The 23,367-nt window shown below is 45.6% G+C and overlaps 1 protein-coding gene across 4 annotated transcripts in view; it reads left to right on the forward strand.

Annotated features, from left to right (window-relative positions):
• The first annotated feature begins 6 nt into the window (after positions 1 to 6).
• The window catches only part of CHCHD6 (coiled-coil-helix-coiled-coil-helix domain containing 6), a 145,437-nt gene continuing 122,076 nt past the window's right edge, over positions 7 to 23,367 (forward strand). For all 4 annotated transcript variants that reach the window (XM_025196850.1, XM_025196852.1, XM_006017777.2 and 1 more), the window contains exons 1-4: positions 7 to 175; positions 1,981 to 2,119; positions 3,773 to 3,842; positions 5,498 to 5,642. In XM_025196850.1, the coding sequence (XP_025052635.1) occupies positions 86 to 175; positions 1,981 to 2,119; positions 3,773 to 3,842; positions 5,498 to 5,642 (444 nt within the window). In that variant the 5' untranslated portion in view covers positions 7 to 85. The remainder of the gene's footprint in view (positions 176 to 1,980; positions 2,120 to 3,772; positions 3,843 to 5,497; positions 5,643 to 23,367) is intronic.

The following is a 23,367-nucleotide window of genomic DNA, read 5'->3' on the forward strand; positions in this document are numbered from 1 at the left end:
GCTTGTTGGCAGGGGTGGAGGCGAGGGCAGCTGGAGGTGCTTGTTCTGAGCTCGGAGGGGACGGGACCCCCTAGCCCGCCCCGGGATGGGCGGCAGCGAGAGCAGCGCGGGCGGCAGGAAGGTCTCGTTCGAGCTGGACGAGCAGGAGCGCGTGCGGGTGCTGCAGGGCGTGCGGGTGAGGCGGGGCTGGGCCGAGGGCAGGTGTAAGGGGCCCCTCAGCCCTGGGGCTGCCTCCAGGAGTGTGGCCCTCCCTCAGCACCTTCCCCGCCTCTCTTTGCCCCACAGCTGTGGAGCCCCTTGGGCAGCGGGGGTGCTGGTGCCAGGGTGGTGCTGAGCAAGTGTCCAGGGCAAGGCACCGTTGCCCCTAATCGGCACCCCCTGCATCCCAGGGCATCAGGCGGCGGAGAAGGCACTGGGGACTAGTGAGGATCTGAGGTGGCTGCAGTGCAGGAGCCCTGCTCCTTTCCTCCCTCCTGTTGCTCTGGTTCCTTGATGCTGCACCCCTGCCGCTGCTTGTTCTTCCCTTTCACTGACTTATTTTCCAACCCCTTGTTAAAAGAAAGGGATGGTCAGCAAAACTGCCTGAGAGTTGTCCCCGCTGTGGCTGGGGCCCGGTTATCGGCCATGGCAGGGTCTGTTTCCTCTCTCCGGTGCTTCGCACAGAGGAACCCGATCCTGATCCATTTCCCTTTGCACTTGCCTGGTCACCGCCTGGCTCTGGGTCCCAGCCCAGCAGCACAGCTTGGTGTCTTGCTATTTTGATTTTTGCAGTTCAGCTGATGGGACTAGAGTGAAACGTTGACTCGTGTCTACCAAAGCACTCCCTTGACCTCTGGGGGTTTCGGCTCAATGAGAGGTGCCCTTGTATTTTTATTGCTGGCTTCCAGTACAGCGGCCTCCCTTCCTTGCTTGCTTGGCCTCCAAAGTCAAGTCCAGTCTTAAGCATCTATGAAATGAAAAAGGATCCTTGTTTTTGAACCTCAAAATGGATTATTTACTCCCCCCCGCCCCCCCAAACCTTCTAGTTAGCATTGTGATGCTCTCCACCACCCTCACCAAGGACGCACAAGCACCTCTAGAGTTATGACTGTTGTCTTTAATAAAACCTCCGAGCTGCTGCATGTAGATTGCTTTGCAGTATGTGTTATATGCCTCTAGCTGTGTCCCTTGGGATCCCTTGATAGGACGCAGGCCACATGTACATGTGTTTTGCAATAGTCGGCAAAGCACCAGGGAGGAGAGTTGAAGACCCAAGACCAAACTGACAAAATAAATACTGGAGACGTTGAAATGCTGCTGCCCTGCGTGGGAGCAGCACAGCCAAACTCTATTCTGCTTCATGCTCTGAAGTATCTCTCTGTGGGACTGGCCTGTGCAGGGGGGAAAACAACTGTTTGCTCTGTCCATTAGGATGGTGTGGTTGGCATGAGGTTGTTAACCATGCAGTGTATCGGAAGAAGAATTAGAGCAGGCAGCGTTCTGAAAGACTGTCATGAATTGAAGTCTCAATATTTGGGGCACATTTTCTTCTCTAGGATCTGTACCCAGGTGCAGAAAAAAGGAATGAATTTAGGGTTGGGCACATATGTTCTCCATCCACCTTCCATTTTGTTTTGTGGAAGTTTTACTTACAATTATAGAAGTGAGAGATGGTGATACATCAGCTAAAGATCCAGTCCGAGACCAGTACAGGATTGTTTCCTCTAGTTGTCTGTTCTCCATTCCTGTTTTCCAGTCAAGCTGTTGTTGGGGTCTTATAATTTCCTGATGTGATGTTTTCATATTTTCTAAATGTGAAACTGGCCTGTAAAAATTGAAATGACTTTTTAAAAAATTGTTAATGTTTTTTTCAGTAGCAGAACTAGTGATATTTTGTGGCAATGTTTAAGAAAAGTTAACCAGTTGAGAACTTCTCTTAGTATTAAGGTAAAAATTAAGAGCTGATTCCATTAATCTCTTCCCTGCAAATAATTGCGCTAGCTCACTGAAGATGTAGTAAATCGAATGAAAGAGTCTTCTCAACCAACAAGGGACCAGAGACCATCTTCCTTTCCTCCTCCCTCTTCCCGTGGCACTACATCTCCGCAAGCTGCAGAAGAGAAGGCCAAGTCTCCTACAGGTATTGCCAGTCTGTGTCAGATCTAGAGCCTAGAGTTTTGAAGCTAGTCTGAGCAGCAGCACTAGTCAGATGATGCTTTTATGGATTTCATATATTTTTTTTCAGGGCATAGTTCTTACAAAGTGTGTTTTGATTTGGCTTATGATGTTTCTACTTGTGTATCAGGGCAACTGCACAGTTCGGGCCTCCTGTAGTTCTGAGAGGTCTTTCATGGCTTTTTGGAGGTGGGGAGGAGGGATGGGGTGGAGAGTTAGTTGTTGGTGGAGGGTTGTTTTTATTTGATTTGATTTGATTTGATTTGATTTGATTTGATTTGATTTGATTTGATTTAAGTGGCTCTGCCACTGGGTCACTGAATTAATTTAAAGCAAAGAAAAGTAAGGTAACTTATTTTCTTTCACTATCTATAGTATAGCATTAATACCAGCTTCCTCAATTTGGATGAAACATAGTATGGCAGTGTAGAGGACAGCAGAACCTGAATTATTTGTATCCTGATGACTTGCAAACCCCTTAATTCACAGCAGGTTGGTAAGTGAGGCATGATATGTGCAGCTGCAGCTCTTGCTCGTAAGGGTGCGCTTCTTCACTTCACTCAGCTGGAACATTGCAGCAGTTTTGCACAGCTGCTTGATGCTGCTGCATATTGTCCCTGGTTGTTCTGTTGTGGGGGTGAGGTTGGTTTGCAAACCCTCATCTTTGCAAGGCACTAAGGATCCTAACCCTGTGAGCTATCCAGATTCACTCTGAAAAGGACATTAGTCATAAATGACTGAAGTGGGGTTGTATTGTTTCATTTCGACACAGAGGGATAATATTGTGAGCACATAATGTTGCACTGCATGTTCAGTGGAGGGAAAAGGTAATGAGCTGATTCCAGAAGTTGCCAGGAGTGGAAGAGAGACTGACAAAACTTGCCTGTTTGATGGCATGTGTCATGGCTTATTATAGAGAAGGGTCTTTGGCTTTTCCACCTAAGATAGCTGAAACTTGTTTTCTTTGGTATCTGGATATACAGTGTTGATATTCTCATCAGCAGTCCCTCACAATTCCTAACGTTTTTGTCTATGGGATCCAGACTAATATGGGCATGGTGAGCCAAGCCAGAGAACTCTGTCCTTTGGTTGTCTAAAGCTTGATCAAAAGTGTGTTAGTCTTTGTGGATATCCCAAACCACCTTTTTAAATTGATCTCTGCTCCTGAAGGGCCCCTGCTGTAATTACAGGCAGTGGATCAAGAGCAGTGCATTGTCAGAGCTGGGGAAAAGGTGTAGAGAGTAGGACTAGAATAAAATGGGTGTTTGCATGGATCAGGATTAAGGTGTGTTAAATACCCTTACCTGCAGGAAGCTAATCACTTTTTCATGAACACAACTTTTAGCTATCCAATTCTTATTCTCAAGTTTCCTTTGAGATGTTTCTTCTGCTGACCATGCTCTTGAAACACTGCTTATTTATTAGAGGTATAGGTTGTATCCATGTTGGTCTAAGGACGTTTGGTTGGTCTAATAAAAGATATCAGATTTACCCAAAGAACCTTGTCTGCTTGTTTATTAAGTGTTTTCCTTTTCCTTCATTAGTGTTCATTCTCATGACATGATGGTAGCTGGTGGTTTCTTCCACAGTAGTCATGTGCTTCTATTCCTCTTCCCAGGAGTCCAGCCACCAACGGTGAAAAGCTCTGGTCAGAAGCCTTCAGAGGCAGAGGAGGACCTGTACAGGAGGTGAGGAAATGTTCTCTTCCTGGCAAAAGATGGCTGCCTGTCCTGTCACATTCTTTCTGGGCTGTGTGTAATGCTGAAGTTTGCTGTTCAGTGCTTCAATTGTGTAGTAAGTCTTTTGTAAGGTCTTGGTGTCATTTGAGGTCATGGAACAACCCTTGTAGTGCAAGCATGTGACTTATGGCAAAGGCAGGTGAAGGAGCTAAGAACCAACTGGAGGGTGGTCACAGAAACATAGAAGACCAGAAGAACCACGAGGAACACTTGGGACCTACAATAAGTTGTGTGAAAGAACACACGTGCTCAGTACTGTCTAAAGTTGGTTATACCTGCTCCTGCCTCCTAAAATAGGTGAAAACCTATAGCACTGATCCTGAAGTGCTTGAAGAACATTTGGTTCAGGTTTCAAATCTCTTACTTCTGAAGAATTATACCGAGTGAGACTCTGTGGTTAGATCTGAAATAATGCCTGTCTAGGTATCCCCTTTCTTTTGTTTTTTTTTTCTTTCTTCTTTTTCTTGCGACTGTCCCACATGACCCTTTCAAGGCTTGTTTGTGGTATTTTTCCCCCTCTATGAAGCATTTTAATTTTGCAAGGTGTCAAAGCATGTTAAGCTGCTGGGGAGAATGAGATGCTTTCTGTGAAATTGCCTTTCTAGCAACTCCAGGAATCTGCTGCTTCTCCAAAGAATGGAGAGGAGTAGGAACTCTTCCAGATTCCACATAGCAGGATGGGTCTCTATTATGAAAGTTTCTGTGCATGGCTTTTTTTTTCCTAGTTTCTCTAGCTGTTTTCTCCTATTCTTGCTTGCTGCCTCTGGCATTCTCCTTACTGTGCCCAGTATTTGCTAGCATTTCACACAGGGTCAATCTTGATGACCAAAAATGAGTCCTTTCTCAGTGTGGCCATTTGACAGTGGCACCACTTGTAAAAATAGTGGAACAGTGTCACTCCCCTGTCATGTCTCTTACCTCTCTAGGGGAGTCTTTGGAAATCCACTTTTGTTTATCAGAGATGGGGGAGAATCCAACTTGCTGGCAGTCTTCAGTTCTGATGTATGGAGCTGCTTCTGGAAGGATAGTCTAGTGAGTGCTGCAGAGAAAGTAGGGCATGGTATAGAGACCTACTGATCTTGTACCTCCCTTAGCCTGTTATGTGCATGTGGAATTCCTAGGGCCAGAATGGGAATCATGTATGGGTGCTAAGTTTTCTCCATGTAGTGTTGGCTTAGAAATTTCTAAAGTCGCTTCCTTCAGCTCTGTTCTGATCTCATCTAGTCTACATTGCTGTGGGGAGGGAAAGCTAAGCAACAGAGCCAGATGGACTTGGTAGTGAATGAAGTCTGCTTGGTAGATTAACTCCTTAGTGTGTGGCCTGCCTTCATCTCTTGATTATCAGCTTAACATGTAGCATATTAAATATTTTATTCTTCCAATTTTGAATGCCTAGCAAATACTTAAAGGAGTCTAACCTGACTAGATTATAGATGTATGTGCTTTTTGTCCTATGGTAGCTTGGCTTTTTAGTATTGAACTTGCTGATCATCTGGTTCTGCAGAAACTGATGCTGTGGTAGTATAAGCAGGCATTGTGCCAGGTAGATTGTGACCTGTTGCCAGAAGTCTGCTGCTCACCTTCTGTCTTTGGCACTGATGCAGATATGAGCGAGAGCAGGCACTGGTCCAAGACGAGCTCCTTCGGCTGGCTAAGAGGGAACGGGAGGCAGCTAGTGAGGCCCTGAGTACTGCCCTTCAGCGGGAAAGGAGCAGCACCAATGAAGAGAGGCAGAGGGCTGCCCAGCTGGTAAGTACAAACCAAAGAATATGTTCCCTTGTGGAAGGAGGGCCTAACCCTCTCTCTCTCTCACAGGAGTTATGAAATGCCACTTGTGTTATGAATTGAGCAGCCTGAACCTAGTTCCTAGTCTGTGGTACTCATTACTTCCTCTGTGCCTTGAAAGGTTACCAACAACAAAAAAAGGATAATTGGTATCTGCAGCACATGGAAGCTATTTCTCTGAGTGGGGCATCTTGGCTGCCAGGTGAAGTGTTTAATACCATTCCCATCAGGAGGACAATGGTGTTCAAATGGAGAGATGCCAGTATTTGGGAAGAGAGCCCGCCTGTCTTACGGAGCCTGGGAGGAATGTGGTGGGGTGTTCAGGCACTATCAGGAAAATGTGTCTATTTCCTGGCTAGAATGAGCTGGGATACAACCCTTAATGCAGTGCTGTTGTCCCATCAGAATGTGATTGTAGCCATTAAAATATTGGATGTACAGTTCCTGGGTGCCTGACTGTCTGCAAACACCAGGGCAGTTGGATCAGGTGCTTTGTGGGTAGCCCCTGAAAGATAACTGGTGAATACACAACTTGAGGCCCAAAACTATGCTAATGTTTATTGTTGTTTAATCCTCTCAGCCTATTGCTGAAATAGCGAATAAATCTGCGACAGAACTGACCTGTTGGGTAGCTTCATCTGTCCTCCCAACAGTTAGGACCAGGCAGCTGGCTACTCAAACCAGAGGTTCAGCGCGGTGGCCTTTTAATTTTGGGGGACTTCTACTATGTTTATTTCCTTTCAGATCCAGGCATTTTTAAGCCTGATGGTCTCCATACTGCATTCTCAAACTGCGCGATTCCTGCTTGTTAGACATGATGGTCTCCCCTTCTCATTTCTGAATTCCTATGTAGCATTTGAAGGCTTGGAGTATTTCTCAAACTCTTCCTGCCTGTTGTCAGTATCTTGACTTGCCAGACTCCTGTTTTCACTCTTCCCACTCCATTTCTTCAAAAGTACTTATTTTTGGTTCTTTTTGGCACTAACTCTGGATCATGGTCCACCTTTTGCTGTTTTTACTTGTGCTTGCTCTCGCATCCTAAATTGTTAAGAACAGCAGAGATGATGTGTGCTGGGTGGTGATAGATCGAGCCTCTAGCTGAGAGTCCCATTGTCGTGCATACAGAAGCCAGGAGAGCAAACTTTCAGGTGTTCTGTGCCATGTTAGTACTGAATCCAGAGAAAGGTGGGGTGGCTGAATGATCTGCCTTCACTACCCGTAATCTTCTAGGTGTTGAAGGTTGTGCCATGGATAGCTGGCAAGGTTACTTCCTCTACACGTGTGGTCATGTCTTGAGCTGTCCTATGCCCTTGACGTCACAGCAGTTTGGTCACTTCTTCTTTTGAACAGGCATTTCCACTGCTGAGGCAATTGTCTTTCTTCACCTTACCACTCTTAGGCAATAAATTGAATTCAATGGCTATATTTTTAATGATTTCATTTGCATTGTGCTGAAAGCTATGTGACATTTTAATCTGTGTTCTTTATGGTTTTCATTCGTTGACTTTTATTATTAGTATCTCTGCAAAGTGTCAGTTCATTCTTACTACACCATGCACCTTCCTCCTCAGAGTAGGCTATGAGCTAACCCTTTGGCAAGGTACCTCTTACAGGCTTTTGGATATAATGAATTCATTGTTTACTTTGGTGCTACAACTTAGAAGGATGTGACAAGAAAGGTGAATTAATGGCAAAAGCAGGAGTCTGTGGTTGAGACTGATTTCTACTTTAGCTAAGCTCTGTTTTGACCTCTTTCTGTGGCTGTGCCCGAGTTGCTCAGTTTTTGGTGCCTCAGGCCATTTGTACATGCCAAAAAATTGGCTTTTAAAGCGGCTTAATGCCCTTTTGTACCACTTCAGTGGTGCAGCTGTTTACACATGTCAACTGCGTAATGTGCGTTAAATGACTCTGGGATGCAACAAAATAAAACATGTCAACCGTGTTTTAGTTTGTTACCTTATAGCTGCGGAGGGAAACACTGGGCCCAGTGCAGGCAGGCTCCACTAAAGAAAAAAACAAAAAAGCGGCGAGTCTGATTTTTCTCTTTTCTCCCCAGAGCCTGCTTCCCTGAGCTCTGTGGGGGATCGGTGCTTCCCTCTGTGGCTGTGGTGCCCCCTGGGACTGCCTGTGGGCAAGTGCTGCCTGGGGATGCTGCCGTAGCCGTGGAGGGACACCCCCTCCATCCCCCGTGGCTCAGGGATTGTTTGGCCTGCTGGCAGGCTGCCGTCCCTGCCGCTGGAGAGGCAGGTAAGGATTGGGCCAGACCCTTGTGTATACACCACAGGAGTTTACTTTGCCCTAAATTGAAGTGATGTTTTTAAAAACCCACTGCTTCAGTTTAGAGAGAATTAAACTGAAGTAAACCCCCGTGGCGTGTACAAATGGCCTTAGTTACTGTATTTATATGACTTGGAACTTCACAAATCCTACAGTCAGGAAGTTCACAGCATTATTAAACTTCTGTTTGAGGGGGGCAGAGATGTGGAGTCACTCCATGGAATCAGCTAGGATGGAAACAGTCTGCAAGATGCTGTGGAGGAATTCTGTGTGTATGTGTGCAGCACCTAGCACAACAGGGCTGTGATACCCATCATCAGGTTCAAATGTATCCAATACCATAAATATTAAGCGACAGTACAAGAGGTATTACTGTACTGTACTTTACAGCAGGGCTCTTGATAATGATCATTTGTAAAGGGCTTTGATCTTCCTGTGAAAGGTTCTGTCAAATGGGCAGGAATTAACATAGATGTTTTGTTCAAGTCCTTTATTTTAGAATAAAGGGCTTGTAGTGGAGTCTTCCTGATCAGGTTCTTAGGCCCTTGGACATGTTCCAAATAGTCCCCTTCACCATGCACTCAGCATCTTTTTTTCTTTCTTCTTTGTTTTTAATCACAGTCTCCTCCCCTTCCCTCCTCCCCTTGTGTTTTTTGGACAACAAGGAAACTTTTTGTAAGCCGGGCTGCATTTCCCCCCAAACCTCCATCTCCTTAGTCTCCTGGGGCTGTTCACCATGCACTCTGAGCCACTCAGTAGGAGGCTGTGACTTTGAGACTTGTGAGCTTTTAACCAAAATCTTCAAAACAAATCCAATGTGGAATTGGATGGGGGAGGCAGGAAATAAATGTGATTAAGGGAAGACATCTCATTACCACTCTAGAAAGGGAGGATTATAACCTACAAAATAGGAGGATCTCATGTAGGGGCCATGCATGCCAGTGTTATCAGGATAACGGGAGAGGAAATAGAATAAATGAAATTAATACTTTTGAAAAGAAGCATTACCCGGATTTGAGAATTGAACTAATATGATTTGTGCAAAGCCCTGAAGTTCTTATCTCCTTGTTTAATCCCCTAGGATAATGGTTTTGTCAGATTTATTGACCAAAAAATCTGTGTCCCTTTCCCCCCACTCCCCTCTCAAAAAAAAATTAAAAAAAAAAAATTAATGAATGAATGTAAAAATGGAGTGAGGGTGGTACACACTTGATACCATAATTAGCCCTTTCTGGGGGGAGGGGAGGATTATTGTGTGGGCAAAGGTGAAGATGGAAGTGGCTTTCCTAAGCTGCTGGGGAAATGTTCTTCTGGTTGTTGCTAAGCAGTGGCTTCTCTTTCATGGTTTCTTTGGCCATGTTGTACTCAGTGGCCTGTTGGATAGAAATCTGTTGGTCCCTGCTTGCAAGGAAGGAGTTGTCAAAACACAGTTTGTGCAATTTTCTAGTTGTTCTGTCAGCTAACTGTAACTAGTATAAGGTGGTTGAATTCCTTCAGACTCATTTAATTCAGTTGCACTTCAGTTCCACGGGGGGGGGAATTGGAAGGCAAGCAGGGGACTGGAATGAGAATACCAAGCATGATTGGTGGTTTTGGTCATGACCATGAACTTAGGTGTTTTTGGAGCTGATTTTGTTTTTGCAGAACTCCAAGATCTTGAATGTTGTTGGCTCTAAACTTCTGACAGCTCTCATTGTTGTACTAGCAGTGATGGTGCTAGGCTGGGCTGGCCAATGGCATTTTAACCAGAGGGTTTTCTAGCTCAGCTCAAACTAGACATAAGTGCTGCTGTTTGATTACTGGCAAGCTGCCTCCAGGCCTGCTCCCTTCATGGTCAGTGCAATGGATGGAGAGCTGGAGACATGCCATTGTAGGCAGATCCACTGAGGTGTCTGTCTGAAAATGGGGGAACTCATCTGATAAATTGCCTTTGCCTTCTGGTCCCACGGGTGGAAGAAAGCGATTCAGGCAGTCTGGGCAAAAAGTGGCATGGGAATTATGGGCAGTTGTTCAAGCTTAAAGTGATTTTTGTTTGCTGTATTGCAGTTTGCATGATTGTGTATATGCCAGTAGATTTATCCTTTGTAGTGATTGTGGCTTAAGTAGTGCAGCCCAACTCATGCTGTAAATAGTAGGGCTGTGCAAAGCTTTGGTAGCCAATTTCTATTTGGAGGAGATTCAGCCCGATTTGGTGGCCGAATTTCCAAATCAAATTGGGAGACCCATTAAAAGGTCCAAATCAATTCGGAAGCCTCTGAATCAATTCAATTTGGAAAGATTTGGCATCAATTTGGAGATTAGGTCATAGATTAAACAGGCAGCAGTCCTCTTCCATGCTGGACACAGCTGCCTCCAGCTGATAAGTCTGTGGTGGGCAGAGTGGGGAGGGGAGGGGTGTGTGTGGGGTGAGGTGGGGCAGATCAGATCACAGCCCCCAAAGCAAGGGAGGGATTGGGGCTGGGGCAGGGAGAAGCTGCCCAGCCGGGAAGTGGGGCTTCCGCCACTGCATGCCACTGGTCTGGGAACTGCTCTTCCAGTGGCTCCTCTGGCAGCTCTCACCGCCAGCCCAGGAGGGCATGGGAGTGGGCGAGTGCCCTTGGATCTGCAGGGGATGGGCTGTGCTTCAGATGGGTGGTGGATGGTGCTGGGTGTGGGGGGCTATGCCCTCCCGCTGCTCACCCAGCTGGTGCAGGGAGGCGCGGGACAGTGTCGCTGTGTTGCCGTGGACAAGCAGCGTGCAGTGGCGGAAGCTGCTCCAGCCTTTCCGTGCCTCCCAGACAAACCCTGGCTTTGCCTTGCCGCGGCCCAGCTGGGTGAGCAGCAGCAGAGCATGGGGGCGGGCGTGTGCACCCAGATTGGGATGGGGCCGGAGGTGGGGGCTATGGGGAATTTTAGGGAGGCTGCAGCCCTCCCATAGCCCCGCTGCACTGCGCTCTGCATGGTGGGTGGAGCCAGGGCTGCGCTCCAGGCTGGGGCTAGCTGCCCTGTGGAGCGGAGCCCAGCCTGCCTGCCCCATGCAGATCTGGGGGCACACGCCCGCTTAAATGCCCTCCTGGACCCCTGGCAGAGAGAGCTGCCAAAGGAGCCACTGGAAGAGCAGCTGTTGGACTGGTGGCATGCAGTAGCAGGAGCCCTCCTCCACGAGTCCTGTGCCCCCCTGCCTCAGCTGTACAGCTTGTCCCAGCCCCATTCCCTCCCTTGCTGTGGGGGCATTGATCTGCTCCTCCTCCCCGCCCTTTCCCTCCCCTCTCAGCTGAATTCAAAGCAAATACTTGCTGCTTCGCACAGGCCTAGTAAATAGTTTCAGAAATGGTGTGAACCTGTTTTGGTCCTATTAACATTTACAGTTGAACTGCATTCTGCTCTAGATCAACAGCACCCTTGATTCCCATGAATAACAATGGACCCCCTTCCTAGGGCAGATGAGGCTTGTTGTTCTGTGCTCTCTCTCTCAAATGGTGACAAGTTGTGACGACTCATTTTGGATCCACTTCTTCAGCAAAGTAGTTTTACTGCTTCTGCCTGATGTACGGTCAGTGTAGCATATTGCCTCCACTGATACCCCTTCCCATTTCTGTTGTGATAAATCTGCCTCCAGGATGCAGGGGCTGTTGCTGGGAGGAGGCATTTGTGATTGTTTTATGAAGTACGAGTTTGTAAGTTTTGCTTAAAGTATTGAAAATGTTTCCATGTTGAACAAAATCAGACCTCGTGGTAAAGGTGATATCTTTTATTAGACCAACTAGATTTAAGCAAAAATTTTTCTTTAATTGTAAGCTTTCAGGCAATTAAAGAATTTTGGGGCTGATTCCTTTTGCCTCTAGACCAATATGGCTACGACCTGGATACCTGATCCATGTTGAACAGCACTTGGGTTTGATGTGGAAAGAACTGATTTTTTTTTTTAAATCGGTAGTTTAAATTTCAGCTTGCTATTTTTTTAATTTTGTTTTGCATTTGTGTTATTTTATTTAAGTTGTTTTTTTACATACCTAAAAAGGTTTCTAATCTTGGATCAGCTTTGTTTATTGCTAACTAGGATACACTATCTTCATACACTTTTATTTAAGCAGTTACAGATTGTTAATTTTTACATTTTTACATTTTTATTAGAAAATAGTGGTTGTCATGTTACTTACTTGTGGAATTAATTTGGGTCAGGCTACCTTCAGATGGAAGTTGGAATGCAATTAAATGTAAAATTACAGCACTTTCAGGTTGTTGTTTTAATAAGCTTATATTTTTTTCCTGTTGTATCAATACATTTAAGGTAGATTTTATTTAACTAGTAACATGTCTTCCACTTAGCAAACAAATTTATCAAACAAAGGAGGACTTCTGCCTTGGTAGCAAAGTGAACTGAGAGTTTCTGGTCACCATATCTTTCAAGGTTTTAAAACTAGTTGATCTCATCCTTGCTTTCTTCATCTGTGAAAAAATACAAACTTCCCTACTTTTTCAATTCCAGATGTGAACCAGATATTAAACTGAAATAAAGAAAATGTTTCTTTTGTACATGGAGAAGAAATTACTCCCATCTCACTCCCTACCCACAGCCCCCTGGCTCTGCCAGTGCCCCTCACTCCCAACTTGCAGCCCCTTGGTCCTGCCAGCTGGTTAAGCTGATGCCTCTCAGTCCCAACCCGCAGCCCCCCAATCCCTGCTGGTGCCCCTTATTCCTGACCCACAGCCCCCTGCTCCCCCCAGCCCTGCTGGAGGGGGCTCCCACCTGCCCCTGTCCTGATCGGGTTGGAGCACGGTGGCTCAGATTGATGTAGGTGACGGCAGAGTGAGAACAGTCCCTGTGTGGGTGGGAGGGAAGAAGGGTGCCTGTGGCAACCCGTGCTCTGGGCTGGGGCTCAGGCATCGCAGCAGTCGGCCTGGCCATGGCCCAACCCAGACAGCATCTCCTGGCTGGCCCAGCCCTGTGAGCACAGGCACCAGCCCCTTTGTTGCTGGCCTGGCCACACAGAGCTCCCTGCTGCCCTCAAAGGACCCCCATTGGAGGGGCAGGCCCCCCCATTCTGCCCTGCCACAGCCGTGGCACCCAGACAGTTTTCCCCCACCACTGGCAGGCACCACCTTGCACCCACACACCAGCCCCTGGATATTTCCCAAGCCCTGGCCCTCCAACCCCGCCCCCCACAGACTTACCTGCATCCAGCTGCTGGGGCTGCTCCATAACCCTGCCTGTCTGCATGCCAGTCGTGTGTGTGCAGGTGCATGTGTGCCCGCTGCCTCCAATTGCCCTCCCCTTGCTCCCGCTGCCTCCAGTTGCCCTCCCCTTGCTCTCGCCAGTGAAGCAGAGCAAAATCCCAGGCATTGGTTCATATTTCAAAAAAAATGCCTGGACGGAGACTTGAGGTTCCAAAAAGATGATGTGTCTGGGAAACCTGGACATATGGTAACCCTAGGCATGTTACTTGAGTAAACTCTCTGATCAGGAACTATTTTGGCTACTGAAGAGATTCCTCTATGCTTGCCGCTTTAGTTTCAGTAAAACAAGGTTCCTGGCAGTGAAGTCAGACTTGACTTATAGCTATTTTATATTGTGGACATAGTGTATGTGTGAGATTGAAAAGGGCCACAGGAAGCAGAGATAGTCAGGGTGCCCCTGGGATTGTGTTCCCCCTCCACACCCACACTTCAGTATCTGATATGGAAGCTACCTCCTGCTGCTTGCTAATGGAAGCTGTAATACGGAGCTTCAGCACTTCTAAATGTGCCTCAGACAGGCCACCTCTTCTCCTTTGCTTAGGGCTCTGGACTGGTTTATGCTGCTCCAGCTTTTTTCATTGCAAGAAATGGACAGGGGGATTAAATCAAAGGAATGTGCAGTGTCATAACTTTCTCTTCCTCCCTTTCCCTTACCTGATCTACAGCAGTCTGGGCTTGGTAATACAGCTCCTTACCTACTCCAGCTTGTCTCTTTATCTGGCTCTTTGTGGTATGTGTTGCGGTTGTTCACCAGAGCCGCCTCTAGATTTGATTTAAAGTCTAGGGCCAAGGCTTCCTTCCCCGTTTCTGTCAATTAGGCTCCATCCCAGAAGAGACTGCATTTTGGTGGAGGGATTCTCTGCATGCTGCCTGTGAAACCAGGGATCCCTACAGATGAAATTATTCTTAAACAAGGTGCTCTGGGAGGGTCAGCATGAATCTAAACTAGGTGTAGTCAGCCCCGTGCTTTGCATGGGATCTGCTTGTTGAATGCTTTGCACAAACTAACAACTTCAGATCTTGGGAACAGTTGATGTGGGAATAAAGGTTGAGGAACAGAAGGGATGAAGGGTCAGAATTTAAATGAAATGTTTTTGGGAAAAATGCACCAAAATACTCCTGCAACATAAAAATACAATGTTTTTCCTTTTGTCCTAGGGGAAGGCAAAGGCATTATCTGGCTGGGGATGAGAGCCTGCTTCTTTGCTTTTTTATTTTCCCAGCTACCCATAGTGTGATTTGTCAGACATTTGTAGTAATCCTTTTTTATTCTCTTTTTGCCTTTAAAAAAATTACTTCCAATTTCTGCTGCTCTAGTCTTTTATCGCCTGACTCTGAAGGTTAATTTGTGTTTGGAGGGTTTTTGCAGATTTCAGCAGCTGATGGTCTCATGTGAGCATCTCATTTTTATAGTTGCCTGGGCTGGAGGACCTTATCGCAGGGCTGGCCTCTTCTTAAATCCTACAGCTGCAACAAATTGAAGTTGTCTGCGGGGCTGCTGAACTTCCCTGTCTTGGCTCCAAGTCTTCTTTCCCTGCATTCTGTGCGTTTTGGCTACAGAGTTGACTTGCTGCTCAGAAACAGCTGCCAGATGAGTCTGTCTGGATTTAGGATACCTATAGCTGAAAGGACTGAAGAGAGTTTGGGAGTATGAGAATTTTGTCTCTATTGCAACTATGCAGTGCTGGATAATGGCACCAGTTGTTTTTAGGAAGAGCTGTTGCATCTAAAATAGAACATTGCTTTTATTAAACCTGAGTGAATTTTAATGCTTGTAAGAGAATGAGCCTGATAATAAGTAGTAGAGAAGCTTGCACAGCAATACACTCCACTCCAGCTTATTTTTAGTGTGGCTTCATCTTATCTTTATGTTGGAGAGCTCCATATATTCCACTCCAAGACCTTGAACAGTCCTGGGCAACACTTGATCTGTGTGTTTTAACTAGTGGCACATACTGAATTTGTGACAAAAACACCAGAGGGTGGCTAGAAGACTCCCAAAGATCCATTTTCACATACGACTGATCTTTGGATGGGAGCACAGATACCTAGGCACGTGAGAAAATGTTCTGTACTTGCTTTCAACGTGACTCTTGGTTGTTTTCCTCAGTGGGTCCTACAGAGTTAGTTCAGGTTGGCTTTTAAGCTTTATAGCCAGTCTTTCTCTTCTCTCTCCCTTAGGGATGGAGAAAAGAGAGAGCAAAGCTATAAAAAAAAAAAAAAAAAAAAAAAAAAAAAAAAAAAAAAAAAAAAAAAAAAAAAAAAATGAATTGGTAAGCAGACAAATTGAAGGACAAGAGATGGTAATCTGATGATGCAACTATCCAAGTGTTACTTTGATCCTTCCTTATAACCAGTTCATGTCTGGTGTGAAACCCAGTTCTTGGTGGGTTTTCCAGTGTGAGTACTGATCATCTGATGCCATGTGGAAGTTAGATCTTCAAAGGAAGGGAGTAGCACTATATGTGCCAAGGCATTGCAGCTAGTGTCTTGGTAGGCTGCCACTTCCTTTGAGTCAGTACTGAGACCATCCTGGAGTTCCTGCTCTTCATGCAAGATCACTACAGATCCCATGTTACTTTTTTGTAATAGCTAGAATATTATTCTTACTTCCCTGTCGAATGTCAGTTTGGAGTGCTACTTGGCCTCCTCAGGTTTTGTGCCTTGGCATCTTGTGCATGCTTACTTTAGTATTCGGTGATATTGTCTAATACCTAGTGTGATACGCTTCAGAAGTGACAGCATTTGAACCATGGGCCAATGATGCTTAGAAATACATTAGTAAATCGTCTCAGAGTCCGGCTGGTTGGGAGGTGCTATACAAAGAGAATGAGGTGTGGGCTGTAAGGCTTATGGATGCTGCAAAATAATCTAACATGCATGAAGGGAAAACTCCAACAGGCAGCTCTGCATTCTCAGATAACATAGACTATGGGTGTAGAGGAAGCATAGAACGCCAGTTACTTCATATCTCCCTGGCACCCTGAAATATGACCAAGAGAGCCCTTCAGTTTTGGTATCCGAGCTGATTTTATCTGCTTTATTTATTTTATTTTATTTATTACTTACTTATTTATTTTACCAAGCATTGGGTAGAGGTCCCAGAGATTTGCTAATGATGCTTCCTGTGCTTCAGATAAGAGTAGAGTAACTTCCTTGCTTCATAGTAAGAGATAAAACAAGTGCACATAATATGGTGGGGAGCTCAAAGCTAGTGTTAAGGTTACTTCTTTACATGGAAAAAGAAAGTGGGGGGTGGGAAAGATTAAAGAAAGTTGAAGAGCAAATGTGATTTGCGACTTTTCTCCTTGTTAGTGCTAGCATCAATTCCTTCACAAGCTGCCAGTTGGGCACCCAAAACCTTTCATTTGCTGATCAAGTTTATTTTCTTTCTTCCTCGCTTCCTGCTCCCTCCCTCTCAATCTTTTTTTCTTCCCCAAAGCTGCAGGATGGTTTCCTCACACTGCCTCTCCTTGTTGGTGGCGTTATCAGGCGCGTGTGTGCAGAGGGTGAGATTGCAAACGCCACCGTTCTCCTGGATTCTAAGTATCAGACAATGTTTTACACGGCGTCCCATTCTCTAGCTGGCTGGTTGGACATGATGTTGGTACCTTATCTTCACGCTGACACACGCTGGACATTAATAGAAATACATTGCTGAGGCACATGTGTGGAATTTCAAGCAGCCTTTCTAGCTGTTGCTTTAGATAGTCTATTGTGTGCTTAACCTCCTCGAAAGAGGTTTTGATGAGAAACGCATAATGTTAACTCTTAGGCAGCTGGTTGGCTGCCTTTTTTTTTTTTTTTTTTTTTTAAGTTTCCTATTACAGTCAGCTTAACTTCTTCCTAATTGCATACATGCATGCATATTTTGGAGTTTCAGCAGATTCCTAAAAAAATCAGTCTTTCCATGACAGCATTTCCGTTTCTCAATACAAGCTGTTTTGGGAGGGAGGGAGGGCAGTGAACAATGTGTATTACATGTAGGGGTGGAAACGGGAAATGTGTGTTCCTGAAGGAATCTCACTTCCTGCATCTTATCTAACCTTGTCCAAATGTAGCCCCAAATCTTCTCCACCCTCTGATTGCCATGAATCAACTGAAAAGTTGAATTGGACCACAGCTGCTGCTGTTCTTGGCTGGAATTCTTTCTGCTCTTGGATCATGTCAGGATTTTGATTATAATACTATAAAAATGTTCTGTGCTTATTGATTGTGCCCATCTGTGATATATTATTTATAAGCCTTGGGTAATATATGCCACAGGGTAACTATGGAAAAGGGGTTCTTTTAAGGGAGGTTGGGGGAAGAATTGACTTATTCCTTTTCTAGTTTTTGTTTCAAACAAAAGGTCTAGATTGGAAGACCTGAGAAGGTGTGTGCACGTGCTGAGTGTTTTGAGGAGTTCCTGGCTTGCTGCCCCCTCCTCCCTGCCAGCTTGTGTATTTTAAACCAAGAATTCAGGCCCTATCTAGCCTGAAAATCGTTAGTGAAAGGAGAACTAATGGAAGGAGGACATGCTTTGAGAAATGAAAACAAAGGAATTAAGTAAGACTTTTCAACCTTCTCTCTCTCTCTCTCTCTCTCTCTTGCTAATATCTACTTAATTTTGATGACTAACACTTAAAAGAAAGGATGTCTTTGTTAAACACCCAGTGCTCCTACAATCAAGAGATGAGGGATGCTCCATCTCTTCAGGAGCTCTGGGAAAAGAGGCACTGCTAGTTCCTCACTTGCCCAATGGATTGGTGTCTGTCATAAAGTCTTCAAATCCATTTTGTTTTCTAAATTGGTGTGTGTGTGTATTAGTGAATGGAACAGATTTGTTTGCCAACATCCTTACCCTGATAACGCACAGGCCGAAGCTAAAGCCATGCCATCCCATCTCAGTGGGTTCCCTGTTGATTCTAGAATTCCAGTACACGACTTGCTCCAATGGGACCTCTTCTCTCCCTGGCTTAACACGGGAGAATATTTTTCAAAACACTTGAACTGCCGACATAGCATTTGTATAATATATTTATACACATGCGTCAAATTTCAGCAGATAAGTTCAGTTTTGGGGGGCAAAGGCACACTTATTTTTAATGATCCCAACTTACTTTGCAGTGTCCACGTGCTGATTTGCACTAGACCCTTCAACCATTAAGCATGCAAGTCACAACATGGCACTTCTGCACTGGTAACTAAACTGAGTCCTACCAACTTGTCTCCCTGTTTGATCTGTTTCAGTAATTCGTGGATGCTTGATTACCATGTTGTTGGTCCAAATTGCAGCTGGTCAATTAAAGCTGAAAAAGCTTTTTATCCCTTTTTCCAGCCACCTGAGTGTTCCTATTTCATTCTTTTCATTAAAATGGTAGATAAGTAATTTGTGTGGGCAGCCATACTATACACATCTGAGGCAAGGAAAAAAAACCTGAGTCTGAAGTTAATTTTCATTGTAATTAGTCCAGGTAGAGTATACCTTCCTTCATGTCTAAATTAAGCTGAGACTATTAGCACTACTCCTGCTACAATAATAAAATAACTTTGCTATAACCGGTTTCTTTCCCAAGGCTAATGTGGAATCTGTTAAGGCGCCTTGAGGGAAGCGAGCTCTAATGGCCTCAGTTGCCTTTCTGTTTTTGTGGAGACAGAGCTAACATAGGAAGTAAATACCTGATTGCCACAGGCTCTTTGCATGCTAGCTGTTCCCTGGAGAAGGGAAGCTGTTCCAAGGAGTATCCCAGAGACTATACAAATGTGTTTGAGGCAGTGGGAGGGGTAAGGCCACCTCCAGTATGAATTAAATGCATTTTATTTTTAATGCTACCCAAATACTAATTTCCAAGGACAGGCACATGCAGATGACAAGTTGTGCATACACATAGAAAATCCCATGCTCAGATAGGTTACACTAAGGACTAAGTTTATTTGGGTAAGAAATGTGCCTTGATCTGTTCTTAAACTGTAGTAAAAAATGTACAACTCCAATAAAATGAATGGCAACCACACAGATAACTAAGCTGTTATTGTCTGCATTGGTTGGCCAGCAGGTGTTGCTGTTGAGCTGTGCTAGGCTCACTCTGGGAGCGAACAAGTCATTTTCCTATTTAAGGAACTAGCGACCCAGGCTGCCGAGTTGCACCTGAGTTTCCTACTTGATAATTCACATAATTTACCAATAGGTCAATGAGTTGGCCTCTGGACTCGCTGCATCTTGTATGTTTCTGCATACATATATAGCTTGAAAGCTTATGTTTTAGACCTGTTCTTGGGCTTGTGCTTGGTTAATTAATCTGAATGAACTGGCTTCCTTAGGAAGACATCTGCATGGTTTAGGACAGTATGAGGTTTTTCTGTTCTAACCATTAAGCCAAATCTTTCAAGCTTGCCTATGAGTCTCTCTAAAACTTGATGGTGTAGATGGAGTTTGATTTAAGCAAAGTCAAAAATAGCAGATGCTGGCTCCCTTCTGATTTTTCACTTGTCTGCTTTAATAAGCTTAGTAACCTGGAGGGGGGCGTCTGTCACTTGCCCCATTTACATTATTCATCCCTTGGATTCTGTGTTTTATACAGGGATCTAAACCACTGCAGCCCACAGTCTGCATGCTGTATTGATCTCATGCAAGCTCTGGGTGGCTGCTGCTGCTGCTCAAGTTATTAGGATGTAATTTTTTCTGGCTGTGGCATTCTTATTTTGGGGCTGAAGAATTTAATAAATGTTTCCTCCATTATGTGCCAGTGATGAATCCTTTCCTGAGCCTTTCTGCTTCCTGCTGTGTGCAGAAGGGTTTCACCAAACTGGTAAATTTTTCCACTAGATGGCACTGAAAGGACAGAGAAATCCCTCTAGTTTTCCAGTGTGAGCAGCCTCTGAACTATGGAAGCCTCCAATTGTTTACCTACTAATAAAAAAGCACATCTCCAAGGGTGGTTTTTAATTCTAGCCTGAGAATCCCGAGTTTGGGATGGTGTGGAATATGCCCTGTTTCCATCCCGTTTGCAAGTTTGTATTGCGTGTCAGCAGTCCGTTCATTTCTCTACAGAGACGCATTTCTTTGGAATTGTATGGCCGTTGTGTGCTGAGATGGTTTGAAACCTGGAGGTGTGTGTTAGATCCACCTGGTTCTCTTTCATTTTCTCCTCATGCCCCCTGTGGCTTGTTCTCTTCTGTTTAAACACATGGATCCAGCAGCCTCTGATTGTTGCTGTGCATCCAGGTTGCAACAGCTGGAAGAGCAGGGTTATCAAGAAGGAAATGCACAAATACTCTGAAACTCTTTTAGGCACCTCAGCTCGGTATCCTGTTTAGGTTTGATCGCATGGGTTTAGTACTCTTTTGAGCAAAAGATGATCCCCACTAGTACAGTTTTTCTAGAAGCAGTCTGGTGAAGAAATGCAGCCCAGGCAATACCTCAGGCCTGATTTTGCACCCCTTTTAGTTGGGTGCTGTCCACAAATTGTAAGGCAGTGTGAACAAAGTATGGCCCACGGGCCAGATCCGCCCTGCCAAATGATTCCATCCAGCCCATGGTGGGTCCCTTGGCCTCTCCTAGCCCAGACATGGGCGGCAGCCTTAGCTGTGGCATATGTGGCTGGTCTTGCCACCCCTGGGCATGGAGGTGCCACCTAGTGCAGAGTGCAGCCTGCTGCATCCCCATGAGCAGCTTTCAGGCATGCCGGGAGCTGTAGTGCGCAGGGCTGGAAGGTGCAGTGGTACGGCGGGGTGGCCAGTCTTGGCTTCTTGGTAGCCCCTGCTTCAGTGGCTCCCTCCAGCTGCTGCTGTCAGTGTGTAAACTGCAGCTGCCTGGCCTGGCCGTGCTGCCCAGGTATGCCTGTTCGCACCTACTGCTGGGGGCACCAGAACCAGCATCTGTTGCAGGGGCGTGCAAGGAGTGGATTGCAGCTCTGCCTTGGGCCCTGTTACCTCCCCGCAATCCCAGCACTTTCCCTGCCCAACCCATCCCTTTCCCAGATCTTTCTCTCGGCCTGCCCATCGCCCCATCCTGTCCACCCAGCTGAGCACACCCTACCTGCAGGGATCCTGGGCTGGTCTCCATGGTGACACTGCGCGCCCACTCCATCTGGTGCCCTCAGCAGTGGGTGCAGGTGGATGGGCCAGTGGCTGAATAGGATCAATTGGCATCTCCCCGCCCCCCGTTTGCTGTACCAGGCAGTGTAAACAGCTGTGATGGGGTGGTGGGGGGGGTGAGGAAGAGTTAACACCACCCCTGTCTTGCCTTCAACTCCTTAAGTGGCCTGCCAGCCCAAATAATTGCCCACTCCTGTCCTAAGGCGTTAAAAAAAGCCAGCTACTGTGCTTGTGACCCACTGCTTTTAGCCATCTGGAATCAGACCAGTCCAGCTTTTCTGAAGTCCTTCATTACTAACAGCTAAAGAAAACTCTCCTTGGCTTGATGGGAAGGGGCTTGTGCTGTTTAAGACGGCAAGAGCCTGAAATCTGTCTCTAACAGGTCTAAAACACTGGTTGTGGTCTAAATGGCCATGGACACATTGATGATAGCTTAAGAAATAATCCAACAAGGATTTTACCAAGCATGTGTTTAAGTGTATTAAATGGTTCTTATGATATTTGACTGTTGTTGCAAGTGTAGCTGTTGCCCTTCCAAGCTCTTGTATGGGCAGAACATCATCCTGATGGAGATGCTGCTAGTTTGCTTGAATCCCAGCAGGTTCTCATAGACAGCTGACCTGTCTCTTTCCTTCCATTTTCAAGAAGGGGAAACAAACCCAAGTTACAGAAACCACTTAAAAGTTCAGCTAAGATTTATTCTGGCCGCATATCTGCCGCCTGTAATAACCCTAATGTGCATCGTCCTAAAACTCCTAATTGGCTCTGGTGTTGGCAGGGCTTTCAAACCCAGCAGAATCTCAAGTGTTCAGCAGCTTTTAGGGAGGAATCTAGCCAGAGAGGCACGAAAGATGAAATGGTTGCCTTATAAAATCTGACTGACCTTGAGAGTCCTCATTCTAACAAGCAGGCGGACTCTGTTGAGAGCTGATCTAGATGAGAGCCGTGGAAGGAAAGGGTGCAGGTATGATCATTCAAGGCAAGAGAGGAAATTTAAAAAAAGAGAAGAAAAAAGCTTGGATTTATGGGAGTAGATGGCTTAGCTGCAGATCGTGGACTTGGTACCCAGCTGCCTTGGAGTTACAGACTTGAATCTTGTCTGTGTTGACTTTGGGTGAAATGGTCTGCAAGCTGTTTAGGAGCCTTGGTCAGAAGAGTCTGATTCGGGGCAGGTGTCCTTGCTAGTGCAGCATCCAGAGTCGGTACTGGTTGGCCTCCATCTAGCTTGTCAACATGGGGCCCAGGGACCTGAACTGTGAAGCAGGTTGATGTTTCTTTTTACCTTTCTTGGCATCCTCTCCTGGTACAGGGTAGAAGCCTCCTCTTCTCTTACCCGTGCCATATTCGTTTTGTGGATAATGCAGGGCTTTGGTCTCCTGGGCTATCAGTCTGGCACCCTCTGCCAGCACGAAATTCCCTTTAAAGCAAAACATTTGGCTTAGTTTTATTTTATTCCATTAAGTAATTTCACTGCTAATGCATAATTATCTACAGCAGTGACACTCGTCTCTGCTTTAATTATCACAAAGCTGCACAACCCCCTCCCCCCAGAAAAGTTGTCACTTGTGCAGGGTGGTTTTGTGGAGATAAGTGTGTAATACAGTTGCAGTGCTTTGGGCTTTACCCAGTACCCGGTCAGTTGCTGATTGCTACACATGGGCAATAAAGTCTGTTGCGGGGAGGGGGGAGTGGATTCTAATCTCAGATCTTCTGTTGGTGGCTACTTTTGTGATGTAAAGAGACATGGGGAAGGAAAAGGAGTTAAGGCTTATTAAAACTTCTTAGTAGCAGGCTGGAAATGAAGGAGTGTGGGAATGTAGATATGGAAGGGCTAAATTATAGGTGGTAAGAGAATATGGAAGCTTAAATGCTGGTTTTGTCAAAAGAAGACAATTATATGAAATGCAGCATCCATGGATAGCATAGGCAACAGCCCAGAAGCCTTGTGGGCTCTCTGACTTTTTTTCTTCTTCCCTCCCTCCCACCCATCAATTGTCTCCATCCATAGTGTTCTGTAAATTGTGTCATTGAGTGTGGTACTGATTAAGATTTTTTTGGGCCCATACTCATGGCTGATTGTTAATGAGCCATATTGGCTGATAATCTTCCCATTTCC

Source organism: Alligator sinensis, unplaced genomic scaffold (genome assembly GCF_000455745.1).
Source record: "Alligator sinensis unplaced genomic scaffold, ASM45574v1 scaffold839_1, whole genome shotgun sequence".
In the NCBI taxonomy this organism is placed as follows: domain Eukaryota; kingdom Metazoa; phylum Chordata; order Crocodylia; family Alligatoridae; genus Alligator; species Alligator sinensis.